Below are 24124 nucleotides of genomic sequence, written 5' to 3'. Positions count from 1 at the left end.
TAAGTCGTCTAAAATTCAAATATTTAAAAGCAGATAGAGTGAAGCATGCTGGAATATAAACATACTGGTGCTAATGGTGGTACACATTGTCATAGTGAACAGAACTTACTAAATAAAATAGCTGACTTGTGGATTAACAAATCTCTAGCCAAATCATTTGAGACTAATTATTCTAATCTAATGAACATAAATACAGTTGACTACATATTTAAACACAATCAAACATTTCCTACATAGGTCATAGAGGATCATAACTAAGAAGGTCTTCCCATATTCAAATAATATTCACTTTAATTTTCAATATGAAACTAATCCATTAACAAAAAAATGGCTTCAGCTACTTCATGGATGGAGATTAGGGGTGAGAATAGGTCAGGCCAGACCAGACTTTAAAAGGTCTGAGCCTAGCTTACGATTAATTTTTGAGGCCTGAACTTGACCTATAGTCTATCAAAGACTTTTATTTTGCCTCAGCCTGGCCTGGTAGTCTATTTAAAAGCCTATTTAAAAGTCTTCTTCACATTAAATCTTTAATATTCCTAGTTGTTTTTAATAAAAAAAAAATAACACACCTTCTATAATAGGCTAAACATAGAATGTTAATTACCTCTATCAAAAAGCTTGAAGTGAAAAGGATATGATTTTTGTTTGCTTAGGAACGTAATAGGAAAAAAAGGAAACCTGATAGGAAAATGATATGATTTTTGTATAGGAACTTAATAGGATATGATAAGATATGATTTTTGTATAGGAACTTAATAGGATATGATAGGATATGATTTTTGTATAGGAACGTAATAGGATATGATATGATATGATTTTTGTTTGGTTAGAAACTTAATAGGAAAGTTAAAAAAAAAAGGAAACCTGATAGAAAAAGGATATGATTTTTGTATAGGAACGTAATAGGATATGATAGGATATGATTTTTGTATAGGAACGTAATAGGATATGATTTTTATTTGCTCTAGAATACATGAACGTAATAAAAGAAAAAAGGAAATCTAATAGGAATAAAAAAGGAACTGTTAACAGAAATAAGAAAACTAATAAAAATAATGAGAAATATAAAGGAACACCTGATTCACACCTTGTAATTAAAATTTTATTTAATTATAGGGATGGAATCTGCTAATTTTTTAAAAAATAATATTAATTGTATCCAAAAAATAATATAAGTATATATATAAGCCGGCCTATCAGACTTATAAGGCTTTTTAATAAGCCTAAGCTTGGTCTATTTAATTTAATAGGCTTTTAAAAAAGCCTGAGCCTAACCTTTTAATTAAATAGGTCAGGTCAAGCCAGACTTTATGTAGGTCAGGTCGTAGGCCCCTGTAGGCCGACCTAGCATATTCTCACTCCTAATGAAGATGCATATTTAATAATTTAGATCCCAAAAATAATTCTCTTGTATACAGAATCTAAAATCAAACACTAAATCCTTCAAATGTATATACATATAATTTCTCTTCTTTAGACCATAACCCATTCATATATAGTTTGTTTGCTTTTTCCTATCAGAGAATGCACTTAACATACAGCACATTAAAGCCAGGTCAACTTTCCAGTGAAGACAAATATAATTAACATAACAAGATCAATATAAGCACACGCAGCAAATAAATCTATAAATAGAACCACCAAAACAACCAGTGCTGCAACAGACAAGCCTCCAGCTACCGGTAGCAAGCTCATCTAATGTAATAGTAAGAACCAAAGTCACAACACTTACCAACAAGTTTACATAGCAACTGTAGTTGACTATTATATTTGAGTGATCCTCAATCCTTACACATCATAAGTAACCTTCGATAGTTTAAAACATCTCACAAGAGATTTGCTGATGCATTTCTGACTTATTGCCAGCTTGTAGACAATGCCCGGCTATACAGTACAAATTCTTTGGAAGGCCCACCTAAGGTATACATATTTCCCTTTCTTATTCATTCACTGATGCCAAAAACAAAAACCTCCATACACACTTTCTTTACAAGGAGGGGGAAAATGGTGTTTGGATTCACGATTGAGGTGTTTCAAACTCAGGTTGAAGACTAAACTCAGTTTCTTAACATGTTTAAGGCAAACAGGCTTGCTTGGTTTGAGGAAAAAGTCATTTTACCAAAAAATCAAGATCTTTACTTTTTAGTTTATTTTTCATTTATCCTTTGGATTTGCATTGGAACGTGTGCAACACCATTTCCAACTACAAATCAAACATGAACTGATTATTCTTAAAAGTATGTTCGTTGCCTGAAACCAAGTTTCCATAAAAGCAAGACTAACGTTTCTTTTGCAAACTTACTTTGCAAAATGAAAACTACTCCCAAAATTAACTGTCAACTTTAACCCAAACATGCACTAATGTGTTAGGATGTACAAATGACAGATCATGTAACTAATAGTAAATAATAAAATTTGTATCTCACCATTTCCTCTCTGAAATTTATCAACATGAATGAAAAACTTTGTTGCAAGATGTAAAACATAATGTGAATGCTATCTCTAGATATTTCTATTGCTAATCATTTACTATTGTCATTGTTGTGTGGACCTTATTTGGTCCCTATATTCAAATCTTGCAGCTAATGCCACATTTCAAGCTCATGTGTTTTGCAATGTATGAATCATAATTGGGCATGAAAGTGAAAACCGTAAGGACCAATAGATATGTTCAGGGTATGAAAGTGCATGGTATAAAAAATGCAGCTTCTTACCTCCTTTTTGCATGTGAAATCCAAGAACTGGTGGGGCAGTACGACCTAACTTTTTTAGGATCCTGTCAAATACCTTTTGTGTTTGATCAGCAGTAAAATCCACTCTTAGCTGCAATGTAATCCTTAAGATAGTTATCACAACATCAAACCCAAAAGTAGTAGGAAGTGAAAATCATAAAAACAACAAGATGCATGTAATTTATGAACACACCAGTAAATCATAAAAACTCATACCTCAATGGACAATCCCTCTCTTCTCAAGTCACCACCAGTGATGCCAGAACTCTGACAAGCTTCAATGTGGCACCAGCTAATTGGCAATTTAAAGTGAGGGCACCCGTTAGTCATGTGAGGGCGACCATGATCAACACAACTGCAAAAATTACTACCTAATACTATAATTTAAAGTGCTTTCTTGTAGCAAAGAATGGGTACATTTGAATAATAAGGATTACAAAAGTATCTGATAAAGAAGTCTATTGCTTCTCCATAGATTGTATTTAGTGAACTACATGTAAAGTATGCCTTGAAACAAAAAGCGTCTAGGCCAGATTTCTAGACATAGGTAAACTGAGGTATGATCTCAAATCTCAAATTCTCTATTAGGATGTTCCAACAATGTTAGCTTATAAAAAATATCCAACCCCGTATCAACCTCATGGCCAAAATGCAGTGTTTCAGCTAAAAGATTAACAAACCAGTAAGGACTCCAAAGGGAATCTCTTAGGAGGTAACAAGTAAGAAATACTGATGTCATTATAATATATATAGGATAAGCATTAAAAGCTGCTAAATTTAACTAAAGTTATGCAAGCCACTAAAGTTTTCTGTGGTTTACTACCTATGTAGTGTACTACTATTAGCCGTTTCTATTCTCTCTAGCTAGTTTCGTGTATGGTCAATGCTATATATCAATAGTAGGCATCAACATATTTATATTGGTGCTTCCTATTATACTGAAGCAAGCTTTCATAATTTTGGTGCCAGATTCCAATATACATACCCCAGAAACCCAAAATAAATCAATCCCAAAAAAGCAAGCTCTAAACATGCACAAAATCTGCATGCTCAGCAACACAACCCTATCTAGCTAGCACTAGCCCCTCTCATTGAGGCATTGTTTGCTACATTCATAATAAAAAATACCTGAGACAAAGTCGCGAAAAGTACCTGAGACAAAGTCGCGAAAGGTTGCAGAGATAGAGAGATACAGTCACAAAATGTTGCAAAGATAGAGACGAAAAAGAAGAGAGCATGAGCAAAATAGGGCTCATGTTCTAATATTTTTAAATATGTAAGCCCAACATCGATTTTCAATAACAAACCAATGTTAATCAAATGATGTTAAAGTTAACATCGATTTTCTGGCAAAAATCGATATTAACTTATCATATGTTAACATCGATTTCCTGAAAAATCGATGTTAATGAACTGAAGCTAACATTGATTCTTCAAAAACCGATGTTAACTAAGTAATGTAAACATCAGTTTTTCAAGAACTGATGTTAACTTTAGTTCATTAACATCAGTTTTTCAGAAAAATCGATGTTAATGTATACATGTTATTTACAGTATTAATTATGTCATCACATTTATGTTCACATCAGTTTTGTCAAAAACCGATGTTAAGCAGACGATGTTAAATCTATATTTTATAGTAGTGAATGTCTTAAAAAGGGCGACTTAGTCTGGGACTCATCCTTTGTTATTTTTTTTCTGATCATGTTTGGTATTTGCAAAAACAATCCTAAACATATAAGTTGATGAACACTAAACATAAAGCAAATCAAGGAAAAAAAAGGATTACACTCTCCACAATGTTTCCAAAAAAAAGATCCACTTACAACATCCAACATTAATCATATTTTACTTGGATTCTTTTGAGGTTTGAGATACAATATCTTAGTATCTATAATCTCAATATGGCCAGTTTAAAGTATTCAATTAATCTTCAGCAACAACAATCCATTTAAATCTTTACATAAATTTGTCCCTTAGCTTATACATTTAAATAAATTTACTTCAAATTTATGAAACACTTTCACAACTTGGGAAAGCCAGAAAAATTTTAAAACATAGGAGTATACTTAAAATATTCACTAAGCTAGACTCCAAATCACTCAACAAATCAGAATTTCTCCCAAGAAAATTCTCCTTTCCCAAGTTACTGGTTTTCAAATTTTCAAAACTAAAGTTGATTCATTTAATGTTTTTAAACATTTTCTAACATTTAATATACATTCATAACATTATACTACATAATTCTCAAATTAAATTATTAAAAAAAGATATCATTCACTTAAAGGTAATTCAATATAATAACATCGTGAATTTAACAATATATAATAATCTCAATTGATGAAATAGTCATCTCAACAATAATACAATCATCTTATTAAGAATCTAGTTATATCAACAATAATATAATGATCTCAACAATAAATTAGTCACATACTTAACAATATATCATAAATTTACACTAATTTACCATTGTAATAATTATCCACTTGATATTTATGGTTGACATGTCATCTCCTAAGTTTTTAGGTTGCTATCTCGTTTAACTTTTATTATGTGTTTATGACATTTACGGGAAAACCTGATTTAGAAGTATACTATGCCCAATATGAACAATGTGACACTTTTACCAAACCCTAAAAGTCTTACTAATTTGATCATAATTAGAGTTGTAGTTATTTTTTTTTGAGTCCAAAGCCATTAGTTATAGCTCACATCTAGTGTTACAACTTCCATGAAGACAACCTCTCTTAATTCTCACTCTAAAATTTGCTAATTACATGACATTTTTGCTCAATAAATTTTGGGATTTTGCTAAGTGAGAATGGCCAGAGACAATTTTTTCACTCAGTGAATTCAGGAATTCGCTTGACAAAAATACTCATCGAGACTTCTCTTTTTCTCTCCGTATACAAACTAATAGCTCGCTAATCTGCACAAAAAAAAACCTTTTCTTTTTCTCCAAGCTTCACCCTTTCAATTATTTTCGAACACAAAATCAAAACTTTGAACATTTCTCAACAATACTAGGTTGAGACCCTACACCCTATGAATCATTTGCAGCATACCTAAATTTATTAATGAAAAAATGCATTAAATAATTTTTAGCGCATAATAGCAGCAGGGTTTGAATTGAAAACCTTGTGCATAGTATCCAACCCGCTACCACTAAGCCAACTTCAAAGCTTTTAAAACTCATTAAAACCAATCGTTCACTAACTATTGTTTTTTTTAAAAAAAAAATTAATAAGTTACGATGATGATAAACAAAAAAAAAAATAGTTCTTCAATAAAATAACATTTAGTATTTGAATGGTTTTAATATGTTTAAAATTTAATAACTATATTAAAAATTAAAATTTCAATTTAGTAGTAATATTTTAAATTAATCATTAGAGTCAATAATTATAATAGCTCTCAAATTAATATCATATTTTAATCTATTTCTTATTTTCATATAAAAGTACACTATTTCCTCTTAACTTAAATATAAGCAACAAAAAAAATTATAAGCAAATATTGACTACTTTCATCTTATTTGATGATATTATCTTAAAAGTACCCTTCAATTACTTGAAATTCTAGCTATTTCTAATGAAAGACATATTGGTAAAAAAAGATTATTTTTTAAATACAAATAGTAGATAAGTTATAAGTTCTGTAAAAAAAACTATCTTAATTAGCATAAAAGTGGGTTAATTTTGTTTATGTTCAAGTATGGAAGGATTATAATCTAGAGCCATTTGGATAAAAGTAAAATTAATAATAAGTAATTAAGTGCGAGCCTTATACTCTAAAGTAAGTAAATTTCCTCTCGTGTATGAAAAGTGTATACAATAAGATCAGGTCCACTGGGAAGCAGGGAGAGGTTGATATCGACATGGGTAGGGGTAACCTATACATTTTCTTCAAAAAAGTTTCACTAAGCAGATTATTTACTGCCTCTTTGCCAATGTCTTCCTCAAGCCTTTGATAATCTTTGCAAACCAAACCAAGTTCATAACCGATAGCACCAATGGCACAACAATTACTAATATCCGCCCAAAGGTGTGCATCTGCTCAACCTGTTGAATAATCCAACAAAGCCATGTGATCCTTACCTTTATCAACCACATCATTTTACCAGAAATAAGGTAAAAAAAAATTATCCAACAGCCAAATTACCCCACACGTTATAAAGAAATTGTTAACACCTTTCTTGAGTGACAAATAAGTTATCCAACAAGGTCCCAATAAGGACTTATTTGGATAAACTTTTCCAGAAATACTTATAAAAGAAGAAAATAATGAGAAATGAAAAAAAAATCTCCATAAACTAAAATTCTCATGCATAAACTAATTTATAAAAGTTTCATCATATTAACTTCTATAAAAACTGATTTTTAACTTTTGCATAAGCTTCCAGTAAAAAAAAAAACAATTCTGCATAAGCTAATTATAGCTTACAGAAAAGTTTTTTTTTTCTTTTCATTATTCCTTTTAATTGTTTCTTCTGAATTTTTTTCTAGAAAAGTTTATCAAATAGGTCCTAAATCTAAATTCATTAGACCAACTTCACCAATTTGAGGCCTCATTAGTTATTATGTAGGCATAGTGATAGTGGTATGCTTGTACATGTGTCTATAGACACAATACAACCATAGTAAAATATCGATCCTTGCACCACAAACAACCTTCCTGCTCCCAAATTGGAAAGCATAAATTACAATTTTAGCTGATAAGAAGAAATACATAGATCCATGATCTAGGCCATTTATCATCCAAGAGAATAATGTGTAGACATCGTTTGAGTCATTAAAGGCCAAGAATTGAATGTCAAAATCTGCTACCTATATGGCACTACACCAAAAGACAACTTTTAAATTCAGGGTGCCATTACCTTATCAAAGTGCAAGTAGACATGGTAAAACATGTAAATGAACAGAAGTATTCTGGCAACCTGCAGATGTACCATTTTGGTAAGCAAACCCACACATGACAAAAACGAGTATTCTATATATTCAACATATCACATACGATATTTCAAAATAAGAACAGACACATATATCTTACACTATCAACTAATTAGAAATCACCTTAGATATGACATTAAAGTAATTAACTAATTATTAAAAAGTCAACACTTACCATACATGACAACAATCCATGATTGGATGACATCATAAAATTGTGAGTGCATTCTATTTTATATATGTGTATGTATTTCAAACGATTGACTCACCAGCCAAGAAATGAATATTACAACCCCATTGATGAGATAAGCTTTGGACTTTTTCATTCCAGCTACATCAAGATACCTTCACAAACACCACAACATTAACAAAGAAAAATATTATATGACATAATAGAATTCAACTATAAGAGAAAGATTACCATCTCAAATTGATTCCTGGAGTAGTTGTCTCGGAGATCAGGACCATGAACGTGTAAAGCTGTCCTTCCCCACTCAACATTGAATATGCTACTGCTACTAAAGAAAACAGATGATGAATCACCTGAACCAATGTTAATATGAAGTCAGGTTAAATCCCGACCATAATCATCTCCAGCTGGGTTCCTATCAAGTGAAATTTCTTAAAATTGATTAAGAGAGTTCAATTTCATAAGACAGGTTGGCTTAAACTCTGCAAGTTAAAAAGATATCATCCTTACATACTCATATCCACCAAGAGAAGGAAAAAACCATAATATCGTCCCTAGATCAGCAATGAAGTAACCAACAGAAACCTGTAGCAATAAATATCAAAACATAAGAAATAAAGACTTCAACAGATAAAACAAAGTGATGTAGAATGCAGATCAGAAAATGGTTGTTGAATGTATAAGGACAATGAAGAGGATAACAATTACCAAAGTTGATTTGAATCATTACAAGTAAAAAAAGAAATAGAATGAATTCCAGAAAAAGGAAATGCTAGCAGAATATGAACACCAAGAAAATCTTAAGAGCTATTACGTCAAAATGTGGCTAGGACATTGTTTCAATCACAAAACTGATTATGGAAAAGACAGCACTGTATATTAATAGAAGGATATGTATTTGAGGATTTGACAAAACTCTTAAATCTAGTCTCCATAACAACTAAAAAAGAAAAACTTGAAGGTGTCTTATAAAAGAACAAGCTCAACAAATTGATAAGCTCCACTAGATCCCAACCATCCAATATTACAAAACCATGTGATGTGATTTAAGAGACACAAAAGAAACATAACGTATAGAGAGTAAAGACTGCAGAGTTAGCAATCAATTTAAATGATATTGCAGAAATTGCCTCTCATAGTATCAATGCGATACAGAATAGAGACCCAACAGGGTACAATTCTCAAGATTACCTTCCAGGCAATTTTGAGACCTGAACCTCTGCCACGCCAATGAGTTCCCAAAATAGCTACTCTTCTCTCATGGTTTCCCTCCCTCCCTCCCTTTTTATAACAACCTCCCCTCTAGTTTGTTACGTAAATAACTATAGTTTATATGCTATTCAGTTACATTGAATAACGCCCATTGATTCCTTGCTGCCAACCTATTCCTCCTCCTATAGGTATTTATTGGAGATACTATCAGTATCAGTTTAATATGTTTATAAGACATTCTTTGACCATGTTCATTGAATGTCAAATAGAAAATGTAAGAAGTGGACTCCAAATTTCATATATGTGCAAGTCCCAAACCCCATCACAGGAAGAGTTGGAGGAGATATATCTATCATTGAAAGTCCAAATCCACAAAAACTTTAGCAATCAAACATGGCATTCCTGCCAGAGTTCTATAAATTTATTATTTAACAAGTCATACAATAATAAAAGCAGGGTACATCATTGGAAAACTTGATAAACAAACTGTGCTTGATTGTTGCTTCAATGATGCAACATGCATTATTTTCTAGTTTTGCATGCTCTGATTCCTTTGTCAGCTCTTAAATACAAGTTGTTTATTATCTCATTATGTGATTCTTTTTATTTTTGTCCCAATCCCAACATGTCATTTTACAATATTTGAAACTCCACTCATCAGTTACTAATCAAAATGCTAGACACAACTGTTTAAATTTCCATGAAAAAAAATGATGATCAAGGTGATGCTAATTATATACAAGGTTGCTTGTCATGTAGAATAATACAAAGTGACCTAACTTCAAGACCATATACATACTTTATCTCAAGTCAGAATTGTAGTGGTAAATTGCAAAGATTTAGTAGATAATCTACCATTAATCTTAAGAGATCCTTCTTTATTGGCTACACAGATTTTTCTTTTACTTTCACAATCAAGCTATATTTGATATTCACCAAGTCTAGTTCCTTTTTTTTTTCTTTTTTGGAGAAAACAGAAGTTGGTAACTTGCCTGCTTTTCACTTTACCAATTCTGTAACCTAGAAACTCAAAACCAAAAGCATAATTTCTTGCCGCAATGAACTCTAATACTTGTACATACAAAATTCACTTGAAATGATCTGATGCACTTAAAAACAAATATATAATTTCTAAACACAGCCTTTACTATCACATGCTCTGGAAATTGCATTTGAACAAGGAACTACTCAACCCCTTGTATGATATGACAGAGTGAGACTTTAGGTTCCATGGTTTATTTCAGATACCACAATAGTAATGGCAGGAATTCAAAGGAAGGGAGAATACAAACAATAGGAAAAACATCCAGATTAGTCTTACCCCCAGTGCAAAAGTCGACAATGAAGAGCTTCGCTCAGTAATAAGTTCAGTAGACTGGTAGTCAGAAAATAGATTTGAGCAAAACACCATGTACAACGACACAGTTGTTATGAAAATGGCATGTACAGTTGATATAGCACTGCCCAAAGAATAAAAATCTATAAACATCTTGTATCACAAGCAACAAAACAAGAGTTTTTCTACTCAATAGAAAGATCCAGTCACCGGTTGTTCCACTCAATACGTTGGAATTTGGAGAAGCTGGAATAGATCTTAAAGTAATTAGAACCAATAAGCTGAGTAAGCTCGTAGACCTGAAAAACAGGAAAGGAAATAATTAAAGAAAATGAAATCACAATAACTTTAATGTGTCTTATATGACATTCTTGAAGAAAATAGAATGATAACATATTACAATGAAGATACCATCTTGCAAGCTAACATGCCACTAATAACAGAAATATATGGAATCAGAGAGTCGGCTAGTAAATATTCCTTCACAAACAAATTAGCCCGGTTCTGGTAAGATTTGAATGACATAATTTCTTCAGAAGCGAACATTGCAACACTACCCCTTTGGTTGAGAATTCTCTTTATTTCCCCCTCCAGTCACCTATTACCTGAACACATACAGTTTCAAGACAAGATATTAAAAAATATAAACCCAATAGGATACATCGCAACATAGAATTTAAGGATAACAAAAAGCTGTATAAAAGTTACCCGTATCCATGGAAAAAGACAATTGAAAACAAGAGAGTGGTGCATAGTTAATTCTTTCAAAATATGAAAGCTTACAAAGAAAATATTTTTTTAATTCTTTACTTTTAAGGCACAGCCTCCCCAAAACTCGATAATAATATTTTTTTTTTTTGGGGGGGGGCGGGGGTGCATGGTTTTTCCAGAGGAAATAAGGCATGCAAAGCAGGATAAGGTATCCTCGTTTTAGAAAACAACACAGAATATCATAACCAAAAAATTAGTATTATTGTCAAAGAGCTTTACAATATCTCTCAGCCTGCTTAACAAGGTAATTCCCAGGAAGAAACCACCCTGAAGCACATCAAAGAGATGACATGAAAACAATCTTTTCCTTTGATTTGATCCTGCCTCTGTGTGTGTACATAACAAATTTTTACCAAAAGCTCAAAAACCTATCCCAATTTCCAAATGTAGCTGCATAGCAATGCAAAAATAGATATCAAAAACAAACTAACAGTAGTATCACTGATCATCCAACCAACAGAAGCAAGGGACAACCATTAATATCGTGTTGAGATGATAAATTATTCAATTTGAGACGCTAGAATGAAAAGGAGACTCTAATATGCTTCAATCATGAATAGCTTATAAATTATGGGAATTATTATGGATAATAACACTAAAAAAATTAAAATCAAGCTACTATGCCCAGAAATGAATCAAGCTAGTCTTCTGCATACCAGTAACTAGTAAAGTCTGCAAAGCTGATTGGCAGAAAAAAAAAAAAAACAAAAATGGCCCAATCAAAATAACTGAGCCACAATAATGGGAAAAAAGAGAGAATAAATACATATGTAAGTTAACAAATCTCAAGGAAAAAACCATATTTAATAATTGAAGTTTAACATTTTTTTTGTCACTATGTTATTGGTGCAAATTATTTACAGATTTTGTCCATGACTAATATGTGCTGGGACCCGGCTGGTCACCCTTTAGCCGGTTCTCTCCTCCCAACACGCTTAACAAGACTCATTTTTGGAATTTTAGCATATTAAATTGACTTATTACAATCATTAAAAAATGTAAAAAAAAAAAAAATGCAAACAAGTTCGACAATGAATCCACTTTAAACAACAATTTTGCACTCCAATTTAAAACCTTTCATGATTCAACAATAACTATGAAACAAGAACGACTAGCATCATCTAAATGTCCCAATCAACAGAGCTGGAAACTTGAAATTTCTGCATTGTCAATAAGGATCAAGACACCGTACCCTGTGGAATGATGCTGTGCAGTGGAGGAATCGAAGCTATGGAAGAATCGTATTCTTATACTGCGTCGTTATGAGATTTATTCAGAAACACGTTAGTTGATTTGGGGAAATTCTGGAAACCCTAGAAGGATGAAGATGATCAGGTTAGTGGATTGAGATGCCCAACAGAATCGTTACGTAACCGCCAATCGATGTTTTTTCTTTTCTTTTTTCCAAGAATAATAATGGGATATTAAGGGCATTTTATTATTTCTGTTAATCCCTAATTATTGATTTTTACTATTTTAGTATTTTAGAGTAAATTACCTATACCCAAATGAAAGGTTTATAGGGATAGCATGAATGTTTGCCTAAAAATGGGATTGCATGATGCAGCAGACTTGTAATCTATGCATTTATAATAAAAAAATTGTTGGTTTTGAAAAAAAAAACGAAAAAAAATGTTGGGACTTATTATTAGGTAAATGAATGCCTAGCTTAAGCATAAATAGATTATTTATCCTGTTTAATAATATAAAAAACAACTTCTATAAAAAAAATTTACAGCCATATAGGAAGCTAAAATTAACAGACATTATTTGTCAAATTCATATTGTGCAATTGAAAAATCTTAATATTTGTTAGGCTTTAATAGACTATGGTCTCTCTATTTTATTTAATCCATAAGTCTGGTTTCTTTATTTTAAAATTGAGATATTTAGTTTTTTTATTTTAAAAAATCCATAATTTTAATCTTTTTATTTTAAAATAAAAATATTTAGTTCTCTTATTTAGTCAATTTTGTTATATTTTTTTTTTTTTCTTTTGATCCAATTGAATCCTAATCTTAACGTATTCATTTAAGGTATCATCAAGAAATAAATAATTAATTATAAAGTATCAAATAAAAGAAATAAAACATAGACAAAATTAAATATTAAATCAAAATTGTGGATTTTTTTTTTTAAAATAAATGACCAAAATTACGAATTTTCTAAAATATAAAAAATAAATGCCTTGTACTTTGAAATAAGGGGACCAAAATTACAAATTTTTTAAAATAGGAGAATCAAATGTCTCAATTTTAAAACAAAGAGATCAAAATTATGAATTGAATAAAATAGAAAGTCCAAAATCACATTTAAGTCTATTTGCTATCATCTTTGTCGTCAAAAGAGAACAAACAATTTTCCTCTTAAAAACTAAGTATTTTACTTTAATAAAAGATATTAGAGTATGTTTGATAAGGTTGTTGGAAAGCTTTTAAGCTTTTTCGATTAGCTTATAGAGAAAAATGTCACTGAAAAGAATCCTATTAATTTCAAGGTTGTTGGCAACTCAGTAATTTAAGTTCCTGTGGCAAAGTAGGAAGGTTACAAATAAATAGGTTGAATGGCAAACCCTCTTGATAATGAAGTTTTATTCAAACAAAACAACTCAAGGCATGAAAGTTGGCATATATAGTATATAATCCTAAAAAAATTAGATGCCTATGGACAAGAAAACCCTTGTTTATTAGTGCATGCAACAAGACCGCTATGGAAACTAATGAAATGATCTTGCACTTTGGAATTACATGCATTCACGTAGTTGGTTTATTGAAATTGTTGAATAGTAATAAATAGAGTGACCCAATTGTAATTTTTAATGCATCCAAATAGTTACAAATGGGTGTTGTCTTGGTGAAACAATAAATTAGGCCTCACATATGAACCACTTTTTTTTAACCAAAGAATATATTTTTATTTTAATTAATAAGTCAGATTGATGATTGGTTATTGAATAGTTATAACTTCGTTTGTTTAGATCAAGTGTAAATAATTATTATAGATTTTGGGACCAAGCACACAATCAGTTTTCCCCTACATTTTGGGACCCAAATGCCACCATAACAACATTCCTCAATGAAACACCAAAGCCAACAAACAAAAAAGGAAAATTATTAGTTAAAGAAAAATAAAGCATGACATTTGTTCCATCCAATAACTTCATTTTCTTTCCACCACCTCTTCCCCAAGGCAACAAAATATCTATTCACAAGAAAGATTCTATTGCTCCATAACAACATATGATATGGATCATAGGAATAAAGAAATCCAACTGGTTAGTAGGACCAGAAGGATATTGAAGGAAAATCGTGACATTGATTATGTATATTACTAACAGGAGAGAATATGCATTTGAGAAGGAGTAACTTTGTTAAGAGTATTATATTAGGAGAGTGTGAGTATTATGTTAGTATTGGGACCATGACTTGTGCTATTTATCCCTGTATTTCAGTTTATGATGGATGTTGAATATGATCTGGTTTCCTTTCCCTTATTCTTCTTCTTGGAGGTATGCCTGGCCTCAAATTCAGAGAACTATCTTTCATTTATCATTGGTAATTTCATTGAGAGTACCCACCTACCCATTCATGGCTGACAACACCAAATCTAAACATTCTTCCAATCAACCTGACCATTTTGGCGATATCATTCAACACCTAACCTAGTTGTAGACATCATTCATAGACCCTATGGATGATGTGGTTCTTTGTGCTTCCACATTGGAGGGTTGTTCCCCTTCCACACCCATTTCTAACGAGATAGGTTAATTGATTGGCAAGTGTACCAATTTTATCACAAGTAGTAAAGATTAAAACGAAAGATCGAGTGTCGAATCCACAGGGACTTTGTTTGTACTTGCGTTGGTAAACATCCAATTTGTAAGCAAGAGAAGAAGTATAAGAGAAAAGAAATTGTAAGTGTGAAATTTGAGGGTAAAAGGAAAAAGAAAAGATAACAAGAAAAATAAACAATAGCTTAAATGCAAAAGATGAGTTCAAAATGTGATAATGTTAGGGCCTAGCATGCCTGACTACCCTTGATGAATTATTAATGTTTTTCTCTATTAATTGCTTTCCCAATTTCCACCCACATCTACTAATATGCTCAACCTTGATCCCTCATGATGAAGAGCCTAGTTTATGTATTATCTCTCCTAAGTCCCTTTGCAAAGATGGAATCATAAACAACATTAAGTATAAAGATGTATGCAGAGACACAACAAAGTCACTCTATCCCTAGCAATATAATGTTGAGATGCTATTTTCCAGTTCTTTAGACATTACTGTGTCCCCATGAATAACCCCTAAAAATAGATGCATGGATGGACAAACCACACAATAACAATGAAAAGCAGAAAAGAATAATAGAAATTGAAATTGCATTAATAGATAGGAATAGCAGTTACATTACAAGGGGCTTTGGCTGCTAGCCTCCAATTGAGGGGGTTTAGCCTCTCATAGCAATGAGAGGCTTTACACTTCAGAGGCTAATGAAAGAAAGGGTTGGATGACAAGTAATAAGAAAAAAGGGAATGGCTAAGAAAGAGGGTTTCTCCTAAGGGATAGGCCCCAGGCTTTGGATAGCTTTGAGATTCGATGTGTATTTCCCTTCTGCTTCCTCCTCCTTATATAGGCACTAGGTAGTTTAATTTTCACGCTGACTTCGCGATTAGTGCAGGCTTTCGCGCCAAGCGCACCTTTGGGTTTTGTTGTGGGCTTTTTCGTGCGCTAAGCCTGAGCTGCATGCTAAGCACGCTGTCCACTTCTTCAAGGTCTTTTCTTCCAATTTTTACATCAATTTTTCCTCTAAAACACTTGAAATCTTCTTCTTTTGAATTCTGCTAATAAAAAATTGGAAAGATGTTAATTTCTTCATTATTTCCTTAAAAACAATAATAAAGTAAAGAAATTACACCCATTTATTAGTCAAAATTGACTATCAAATTAGCTCATATTTCGCAGTTATCAATGATGTGGTTCTTCGTGTTTCCACATTGGAGGGTTGTTCCCCTTCCACACCCATTTCTAACGAGATAGGTTATTGACCTACCCAGAAGCATTTCTTGAAATTAGATGCCCCTTGCTTCAATGGAATTGACCCCCATGGGTGGATTTTTAAAATCTCCCAATTATTTGATTATCATGCTACAGCCGAAGAGGAACGCATCATGGTTGCCTTTTCCTTACCTTTATGGAGCAGCATTGTCTTGATTTCAGTGTATGTATCGCAATGCCCAAATTCACTAATGGCAACAATTCTTATAGGATCTAGAGATGTGGTTTGCTTTGACGGTGTTTAGTGACCCACAGGATAAAGTTTTTAAATTTACTCAAACCTCGTCAATTGTGGATTATTTGAGTGATTTTGAAGCCTTGGCCAATTGCATTGTGGGGTTACCTTCCTTATTTTTGTTGAGTTGCTTTGTGTTGGGATTGAAATTTGACATTAAACGAGAGGTTTTCATGGGGAATGACTTCACTAGTCCATATGTATGACAATTTGAATGTAGCATTCAAGCATAACACAAAACATCTTGTAGGATATGTCACTCTCTTGTGGGTAATTATATTGATTTTTGTTAATGTTATTTGTTTTAAACTTTATATGTACTATTGATTAGAATTGTTATTGATATTTTTTAATATCTGTAGTCTTGGATCTACGAGCATTTTCCTACAATTGCAAATATTATTGTTGATGAGGATTACTATAAGAGAAAACCACGTGCTTGCCACTAGAAGTGTCTGAAGACATTACCAGTGACGACCTATCGTAAGCGCTTCGATAGGTTGACGCCAGATGCTATATGCTGGATACCTTATGGTGATCACCATGCTTTCAAAGAATTTGAACTCATTTTACTATTTTTTGGACATATCAGATGGGCTTCATCTATTGTTAGATACTAACCAGAGAGGGTATTACAACAATTTGGGGAATGCTAAAACCTATAGACCCATTATACTATAAATTCTTGATTAGAGAATGCTAAAATGACTAGAAATAGGGTACCTAGAAGGTTGTTGCTTGGTCTCTACCATATGCATTAGATGGTGACACCCTTAAAGTTTTAATATAATTATTCTTCTATGTTTAAACATATTTTTCCCATAATAGCTAAAACTGCAAAGACCACAAGATGATTTGTTAATGTTATACCCTTGGATGACAAACTTAACTAAATTTTAATTTATTTTTGTCTGCTTATTCAAATCAAACTAAACTGTTGTGAGAGTAGAACTGAAGTTAGTCTATGAGTGGTGAAACAAACTAATGATTCAGTATCACTAAAAACCGGAGACACGTTCACAAACCATCAAGTTATATGTGAAAATTTAACTTCTATCATCAATTACAGTTAATTTTTCTGAATTTCCAAGTGTATAGTATTTCCAAATGATCAATTTGACTTTTGACCTTTATCTGCATCCAATAGCAGTGACACTTTTTTTTTTCTAAAATTGGGTTACATATCTCCCTAAAAACATTTTCTCACTCATAGAAGCATATCTACTTATGAGTAAATCGCTCTTCATCAAACCCCTGGATTCAAAATTTAATAACAACACATCATGAACTTGAGTTTTGGTAAAAGGGTCTTATCTTGGTTTGACCCAAACACAAAAGGGGATTTCTTTACAAGGCGACTTAGCTGGGTATCAAAGAACCCTTAGTTTTTTAGAAGATCAATTACAACATCTGCCCCATCTAGGTTTTCAGTTCCAACCTTTTGGAGAGTTTCATGGCCTTTTCTATGAATTAACCACATAAGTTGATGAGGTTATATACATTAAAGATGCCACCTTTGTGGTGACTTGTGTTTGAAATAGATAAAGTACATGAATTGAAGAAAAGGAAAGTGTTGTGGAAGAGAACACCATAATAAGGAGTACTAGTTGTTAATTGTTCACTTTCCCATATGGTTCCTTTTTCTCCAATTTTTAACAAATATATGCAAGGGAAATGAAATACCGGCAAGCGCATCGGGTCATTAAGTATTTAAAATTAAAACGGATTGATCCGAGTATCGAACTCAGGGAACTTGCTTATTAGACAGAGTTTTATTCAGAAGTAAGGCATTGTTGGAACAAACATTGATAATTGATGGTTAAAAATAGAAATAAACTAATTCTATGGTAAAAACAGTAAATGCAAGTAAGTAAAAGTTGACAGCAATAGGTAAAAAGCGTTGGGTCTTTCTAACAAACAAGTTGATGCATATGAGGATATTTCTCTAATTAATCATGTTCTTGTGTTCTATGTTGTAGCCTAAAGTACTAAACCTCGATCCCTCGTAAGTTTAGACTAATTTAACCTAAGCTTAGTCCACAGATCCCTCTTGTAAGACTAGGCTTAACTTAAACAGCATTATCATCACAACATATTCAGAAAACCAAAACCCCACAATCCATCCCTGGTAATGTAGTTATTTAGTCCTGCTTCTATCAAGTTCTAAGGCAACAATACATTTCCCAATGCTAAAGTCACCTAACAGTACCCACAAATGGGTGATCAGACCAAGAGCATGCAATAATTATGCATTGAAAAAAGCATTAAACACACAAAACATAATTAATTAGATATTAAAGATAATTACATCAACTGTTCCTTAGAAATCCCCAACTAGGGTGTTTAGCCAGCCATACATAGAAACCCTAACACAAATGAGATAGAGAGTACAGAATAATTGTTGCTTACACAAGAAGGGGGATCCCTCCTCCTCTTCTTAGTATCTCACAATCACTCTAACACTCACTAATCTCTCTAAAAAAATGTAGAACCCTAGGCTTCTCTGAACAGTTGCTCCTCTTTGATGCCTCCAGAGCACTATTCTCGAAGTCTGTGCAAAAATATGCAGCTCTGGTCTCTCAAAATCGTTACCCTAATTCTGACAATTCAAACTTAAATAGGCTCTGAAATCGCGACATCGCGCTTAGCGCCACCCTCGTGCTTAGCACGAGTAAGTGGATTTGGGCTTGGCGCTAGTCGTGGACTGAGCCTGCCAAGAGACAAACGTCTTGCTTAGCGAGCTGATCTCGCACTTAGCGCGCGACCTTGATTCTTATGCTTTTCCAGATTTCCTTGTCACGCTAAGTGCGCTGAAGCTGCGTTTAGCGTTGGATGCGCGCTGAGCCCAATGGTCTGCTGAGCTCGACTACTCCTTTTGCACTTCAAGACTTAGCCTCATTTAAACCTGAAATTATGCAAATTTTATCATTAAATCACACGAGAGATACTCTAAAGACAACTATTCAAACAAAACAAGATTTATATACAAATTCCTACAAAATAACTATAAATTGGGGAACTATACAAGTTTTAGAAAATGTTTTCTATACAAAAGTTAGTCGTATAAGACGACTAACAAACTCCCCCAAATTTACAGTTTTCCTTGTCCTCAAGCAAAGAAAGAACAGTTCACTTGTCCTCAGGTGACAAAATACAGTGGTCATTCAAAATGGTGTTTGTTTCACACAAAAATTTAATCATATGTAATGAATATCATGGAATGCTTCAATCAAATGCCCTTCACAAACATGCAACTTTTCAAAGATAGGAACGTATGCATTAGAGTCAAAACTGAAATAAGCTAGTAAGAATGACAGATATCAAGGAAGGATCATCAACCGAAGCCTCACAGTTATTATTTCGCTCAAGCACAAGTGCTTAGGCTCATTCCATCATAAACAACTAACACAAGTCCTAACCTTTACATTTCATCTCATACCATAAAGAAATAAACACACAAAATGAATCCGAAGGACTTTCTAGGCTTGTAATGAGGTTGGGTTGCCAACAAATCATGGTTTTTCTAGGATTCAAAAACTTATGTTCTAGGAGAGCATTCATCCATAGATCAACCTTTACTTTTTTATTAATTCCCAACCCAATACTTGCCCCTTTTTAGGCACCTAGCTTTCATTTCATTGATTTGCAGCACACATACTTGAACACTTTTATTTGTACTTCCAGTTATATATATATATATATATATATATATATATATATATATGTATGTATGTACAAAAAACAATGTGTATATGTTGCTCTGTTTTGACCATTTCATTCTTTTACCCCATGTCTCCCCCAAATTTGGGACCAATTTTCTTTGACATATAACTCCCCCAAATGTGGGACAATTTTGCCTTGAACCAAGCTTTTATGTGGATGATGCTCTCATACAACCTAAGACAAGGTAGCGGGAGATAAAACTTTATAGGCTCAAGGTTCCATCAATCAAACATTCATTCAGCTCAAAATTGGGTGCAAGGGATAAATCATTCACGCACATGGTCAACTTTTTGGCTAAGTGGCTATCACAATCAAACATGGCCTTCATCATCCTCAATTTCATGCATTCAGTCCATACTTCAGAGATTCATGCAAAAATCAGTACTAAATGATAGTCGTTTCTCTCAAAATTTAAGGATCACACTCTCACTGAGTTACGGTTAATGCATTCCTTCACAATCAATCTGACAAACTGACTAACATTTTCATTCATAATTCTAATCACATGTTCTTTCTCTTCTAATGACTGCAAGCTTGCTCAAGACAAAATCTAACATTCCAATCCACTCAATTCATGCAATTTCTCATTCAAATCAATCACAACACTTCATTTCATACGAAATCAAACCACTGAATCATATTCAATCAATTCACTGTTTAATCATGGTTTTGTACAAGCTACTACTGTAAACAAAATAACTGAAATTTAAAGACTGAAATTTAAATAAATGAAACATAAACATAAAATAAACTAAAATAGAATAATAATAAATTGTTCACAATGCAAGACAAGAAAATAAAGATCCTGTCAATCCTCTTGTGGGTGATCGTCTGCATGCTCATTAAGATCCAACATTGGAGCAGTTGGTGGATCCTGTGAAATGGGCTGCTCTTGCTCCAATGCTGGTGTGGATGGTAGGGTATCCTCAGAGATAGGTGCAGGAGATGGCTCTAGAATAAGCTCTGGTGAAGGTACTTCCTCCTGAGCCACAACTGAATCAGAAGCAAATGAAAAGGGCTCAAGAGAAGTAAGCTCATCTTCCGCTGCTGGTGTATGCTCCTCTGCGAGCTCAGGCTCTTGGGTTGTGGAGGTCTCACCCCTCCAGAAGGAAAAGGCTGGACTCTTGGCCAAGCCACCTGAGTGTGAAAGTCTTCCATGCTCATGATAGATGGTAGGCCCAAGGTATGGAAGCTTTGCATAATAATGACCTGCCCTCAGTGTAGGCTCTGCATCATGGCATGTGGCATCTCTGGTGTAAAACAAAAATTTGATGGTTCGGAAGAAGAAGGAGCTAAAACTGGTAGCTGAGCTAGTGATGGAGCAGAAGTAGCTGGGGTAGAAGAAATTGGTGCTGATGTGGAAGGAGTTGATGTGGTAGGGGGAAACTCAGAAGATGGGAGAGTCTCAGATTTCTTCCCCTTGGCCTTCCTAGGCCCTCTGAAAGTCACTGTTGGAACATCAAGATTCCAACAGTTCTTCTTCACATATGCCAAATTAATGGCGGGGCTGAGACTCTCCAGCGTCTTAGAATCAAAAGTGACTCCTCTAGCTTTACATAAAGCAGTGATTAAGGCTAGAAACCCAAGCCTAGAGGAGTCGTGCTGGGCGATCATAGAGATCTAATGAGAAATTAAGTAGCCCATATTCATGTCCATCCTCTGAATTATTTCATAAATCAACTTGGCCATATCCAGAGTGATATCTGATGTGTGTGAGGTAGGGACCAAGTTTGAGAAAGAAAGCAAGCTCCAAGTATGAGCAATGGTAGTCAGGTTCTTTCTGAGGATCTTCAATGGCAAGCCATTAGTATTAAGCTCATATCCCCTCCCTGGGATATAGAGCTTGGCTGCCAATTCCTGAGGATCAGGCCTCAGGAGTGTGAACCTGGAATAAACAGATAGTGTTTCCCCCTACTCAATGATCACAGGGGTCTTCAAGAATGTGTTGAGGGCGTCTTCGTCAAACTTCACTAGATGACCTCTGACCCTCAGCTGTTTTGGTGATTTATCCTCTGGATCATAGAGGTTAGCATAAAATTCTTTTTCAATGGCAACATTAATGCTACCTTCTACAAAGCTGGTCAACTCTTCATGCCAATTTCTTCTCTCAAGCTTTCCTTTGAAATCATCGAACTCATTGTGGTATATCACCACATTTCTTTCTGGAAGTATCTTTCTAGGCACCACTATGTATGTGTACCTTTACTAAGCCTCTGGAGAAGTGAACCTTGATCTGTCATATCGGACTTGAGAAGGTGTAACAGGTGCCTTTCTCTTATTTGATGCCATTTGAAAGAAATAAGATCAAACCACAAGGTTAAACATGATTATTCAACAAAAATAGAAAAATAAAACTGAAAATAGGACTGGGCGCTTAGCGCAGCATGCTGGGCTTAGTGCACCTTCTGCAAATTTACTCATGGGCTAAGCACGACAAACATGCGCTTAGCCTGAAGACACATAAAATGTTTTTTTGCAGATTAGGCTTAGCGCAACATGCTGGGCTTAGCCTAAATCTACAATTTTTAAAATAGTAGAGGACTTGAGCTTAGCACAGCCTCTCCAGAACTCAGGCTTAGCGCACAGGGAGCGCTTAGCTTGATTACCAAAGCTTAAAAACAGTAAGAGAATTGAGCTTAGTGCAGTAGGGTGCACTTGGCTCAACCTCCATGAAACATAACAAGGGCTTAGCACACCAGGGCGCGCTTAGCCTTATTCAAAGGTTGAAAAACATAAGCAAAGTGGCGCTTAGCCTGACAGATCGGGCTTAGCGCTGATCCAAAAAAAAAATTTCAATTGCGATGAATAGGCTAAGCACAGCAGGCACGCTTAGCACGTTCATCGCAATTTCCAGCAACAACACAGGGGTCCTCACCCTTTTTACAAGCATTGCCCCTATTGGGCTCTAAAACCTAACTAAACCCTAAACCTAAATACACTAAAGCCAAACAAAAATGCAAACTAAAAAGCAATAAATCTTCTATCCTAAGGTTTAAGCTTTGAAAAGAAAATGAAACTAGAACAAGAAGCTTACTTGGATTGAGATGAAGATGTAAAATAAGAGCAAGAAGAATGCAGGAGATAACTTGAAACACAAGCAGCAAAATGCACAAAGCACAGAGTAGGCACAAGCACAAGGGAGAGAATGCTTTGAAGTGTAAATGGTAACTGCCATTGGCAGTTCTATTTTATTTGAGCATTTTCATTTGGCACACTTAGCACATAGCTGCGCTTAGCGTGCCAACATGACGTTTGAGTTCTGAGTTACCCTGTGCTTAGCCTAACCTCTCGCTAAGCCCAACTTGAAGTTTCAAATTCCAGAGAGGATCTGGGGCTTAGCACCACAGGCTGCGCTTAGCGCTTTCTGCAACACAAAATTTTTCAACAATATGCGCTTAGCCTGAGATGTAAGGCTTAGTGCACAATCAAGCTTCAACTTACCAAGAGTAGTTCAAGCTTAGCGCAACAAGTGCGCTAAGCGCACTTCTAAGAATTTCAAAAATAGTATGGGATTGGTGCTTAGCACATCCTACCGCTAAGCCCAACTCGTGAAAGTTCAATTCCTGAATGGATATGGGGCTTAGCTCAGGATAGCACGCTTAGAATTGCTACATTACATTTTTCTAGAGAAGGAGTGGCGCTTAGCGCATCATCTCCGCTAAGCCCATTGCTTGAAGTTCAATTCCAATGAAGATGTTGGGCTTAGCGTAGTGATGTGCGCTTAGCTGAACTATTCAGCCAACTAGCCAAGGGTGTAAGCGCTTAGCGTGAGCAGGCTCAAGCTTAGTGCGTGAAGACATGGCACTTAGCGCAAGGGTTGCGCTTAGCGGATGGACAACTGAAAAATTTTTCTAGGTCTTTTCTGTCCATCTCTTCACCTAGGCTTAAAAATGCCTTGTTCACTACTAAATAAGCT

At 34.0% G+C, this 24124-nt stretch overlaps 1 protein-coding gene across 1 annotated transcript; it reads right to left on the bottom strand.

Annotated features, from left to right (window-relative positions):
• Window positions 1–6534: 6534 nt before the first annotated feature.
• LOC114395962 (transmembrane protein 56-B-like) lies at window positions 6535–12592 on the bottom strand. Its single transcript, XM_028357830.1, has 9 exons — window positions 12389–12592; window positions 10837–11030; window positions 10636–10724; window positions 10411–10549; window positions 8388–8462; window positions 8109–8230; window positions 7957–8032; window positions 7615–7674; window positions 6535–6799 (listed from the first exon to the last, which is right to left on the bottom strand). The coding sequence occupies exons 2-9, from the start codon at window positions 10969–10971 to the stop codon at window positions 6671–6673; spliced, it is 825 nt and encodes a 274-aa protein (XP_028213631.1). The 5' UTR covers window positions 10972–11030; window positions 12389–12592; the 3' UTR covers window positions 6535–6670.
• Window positions 12593–24124: the final 11532 nt, after the last annotated feature.

Source organism: Glycine soja, chromosome 18, assembly GCF_004193775.1.
Source record: "Glycine soja cultivar W05 chromosome 18, ASM419377v2, whole genome shotgun sequence".
Taxonomy (NCBI): Eukaryota; Viridiplantae; Streptophyta; class Magnoliopsida; order Fabales; family Fabaceae; genus Glycine; species Glycine soja.
The sequence above is the reverse complement of the archived record's forward strand: the minus strand, read 5'-3'. Positions and strand labels throughout refer to the sequence as shown.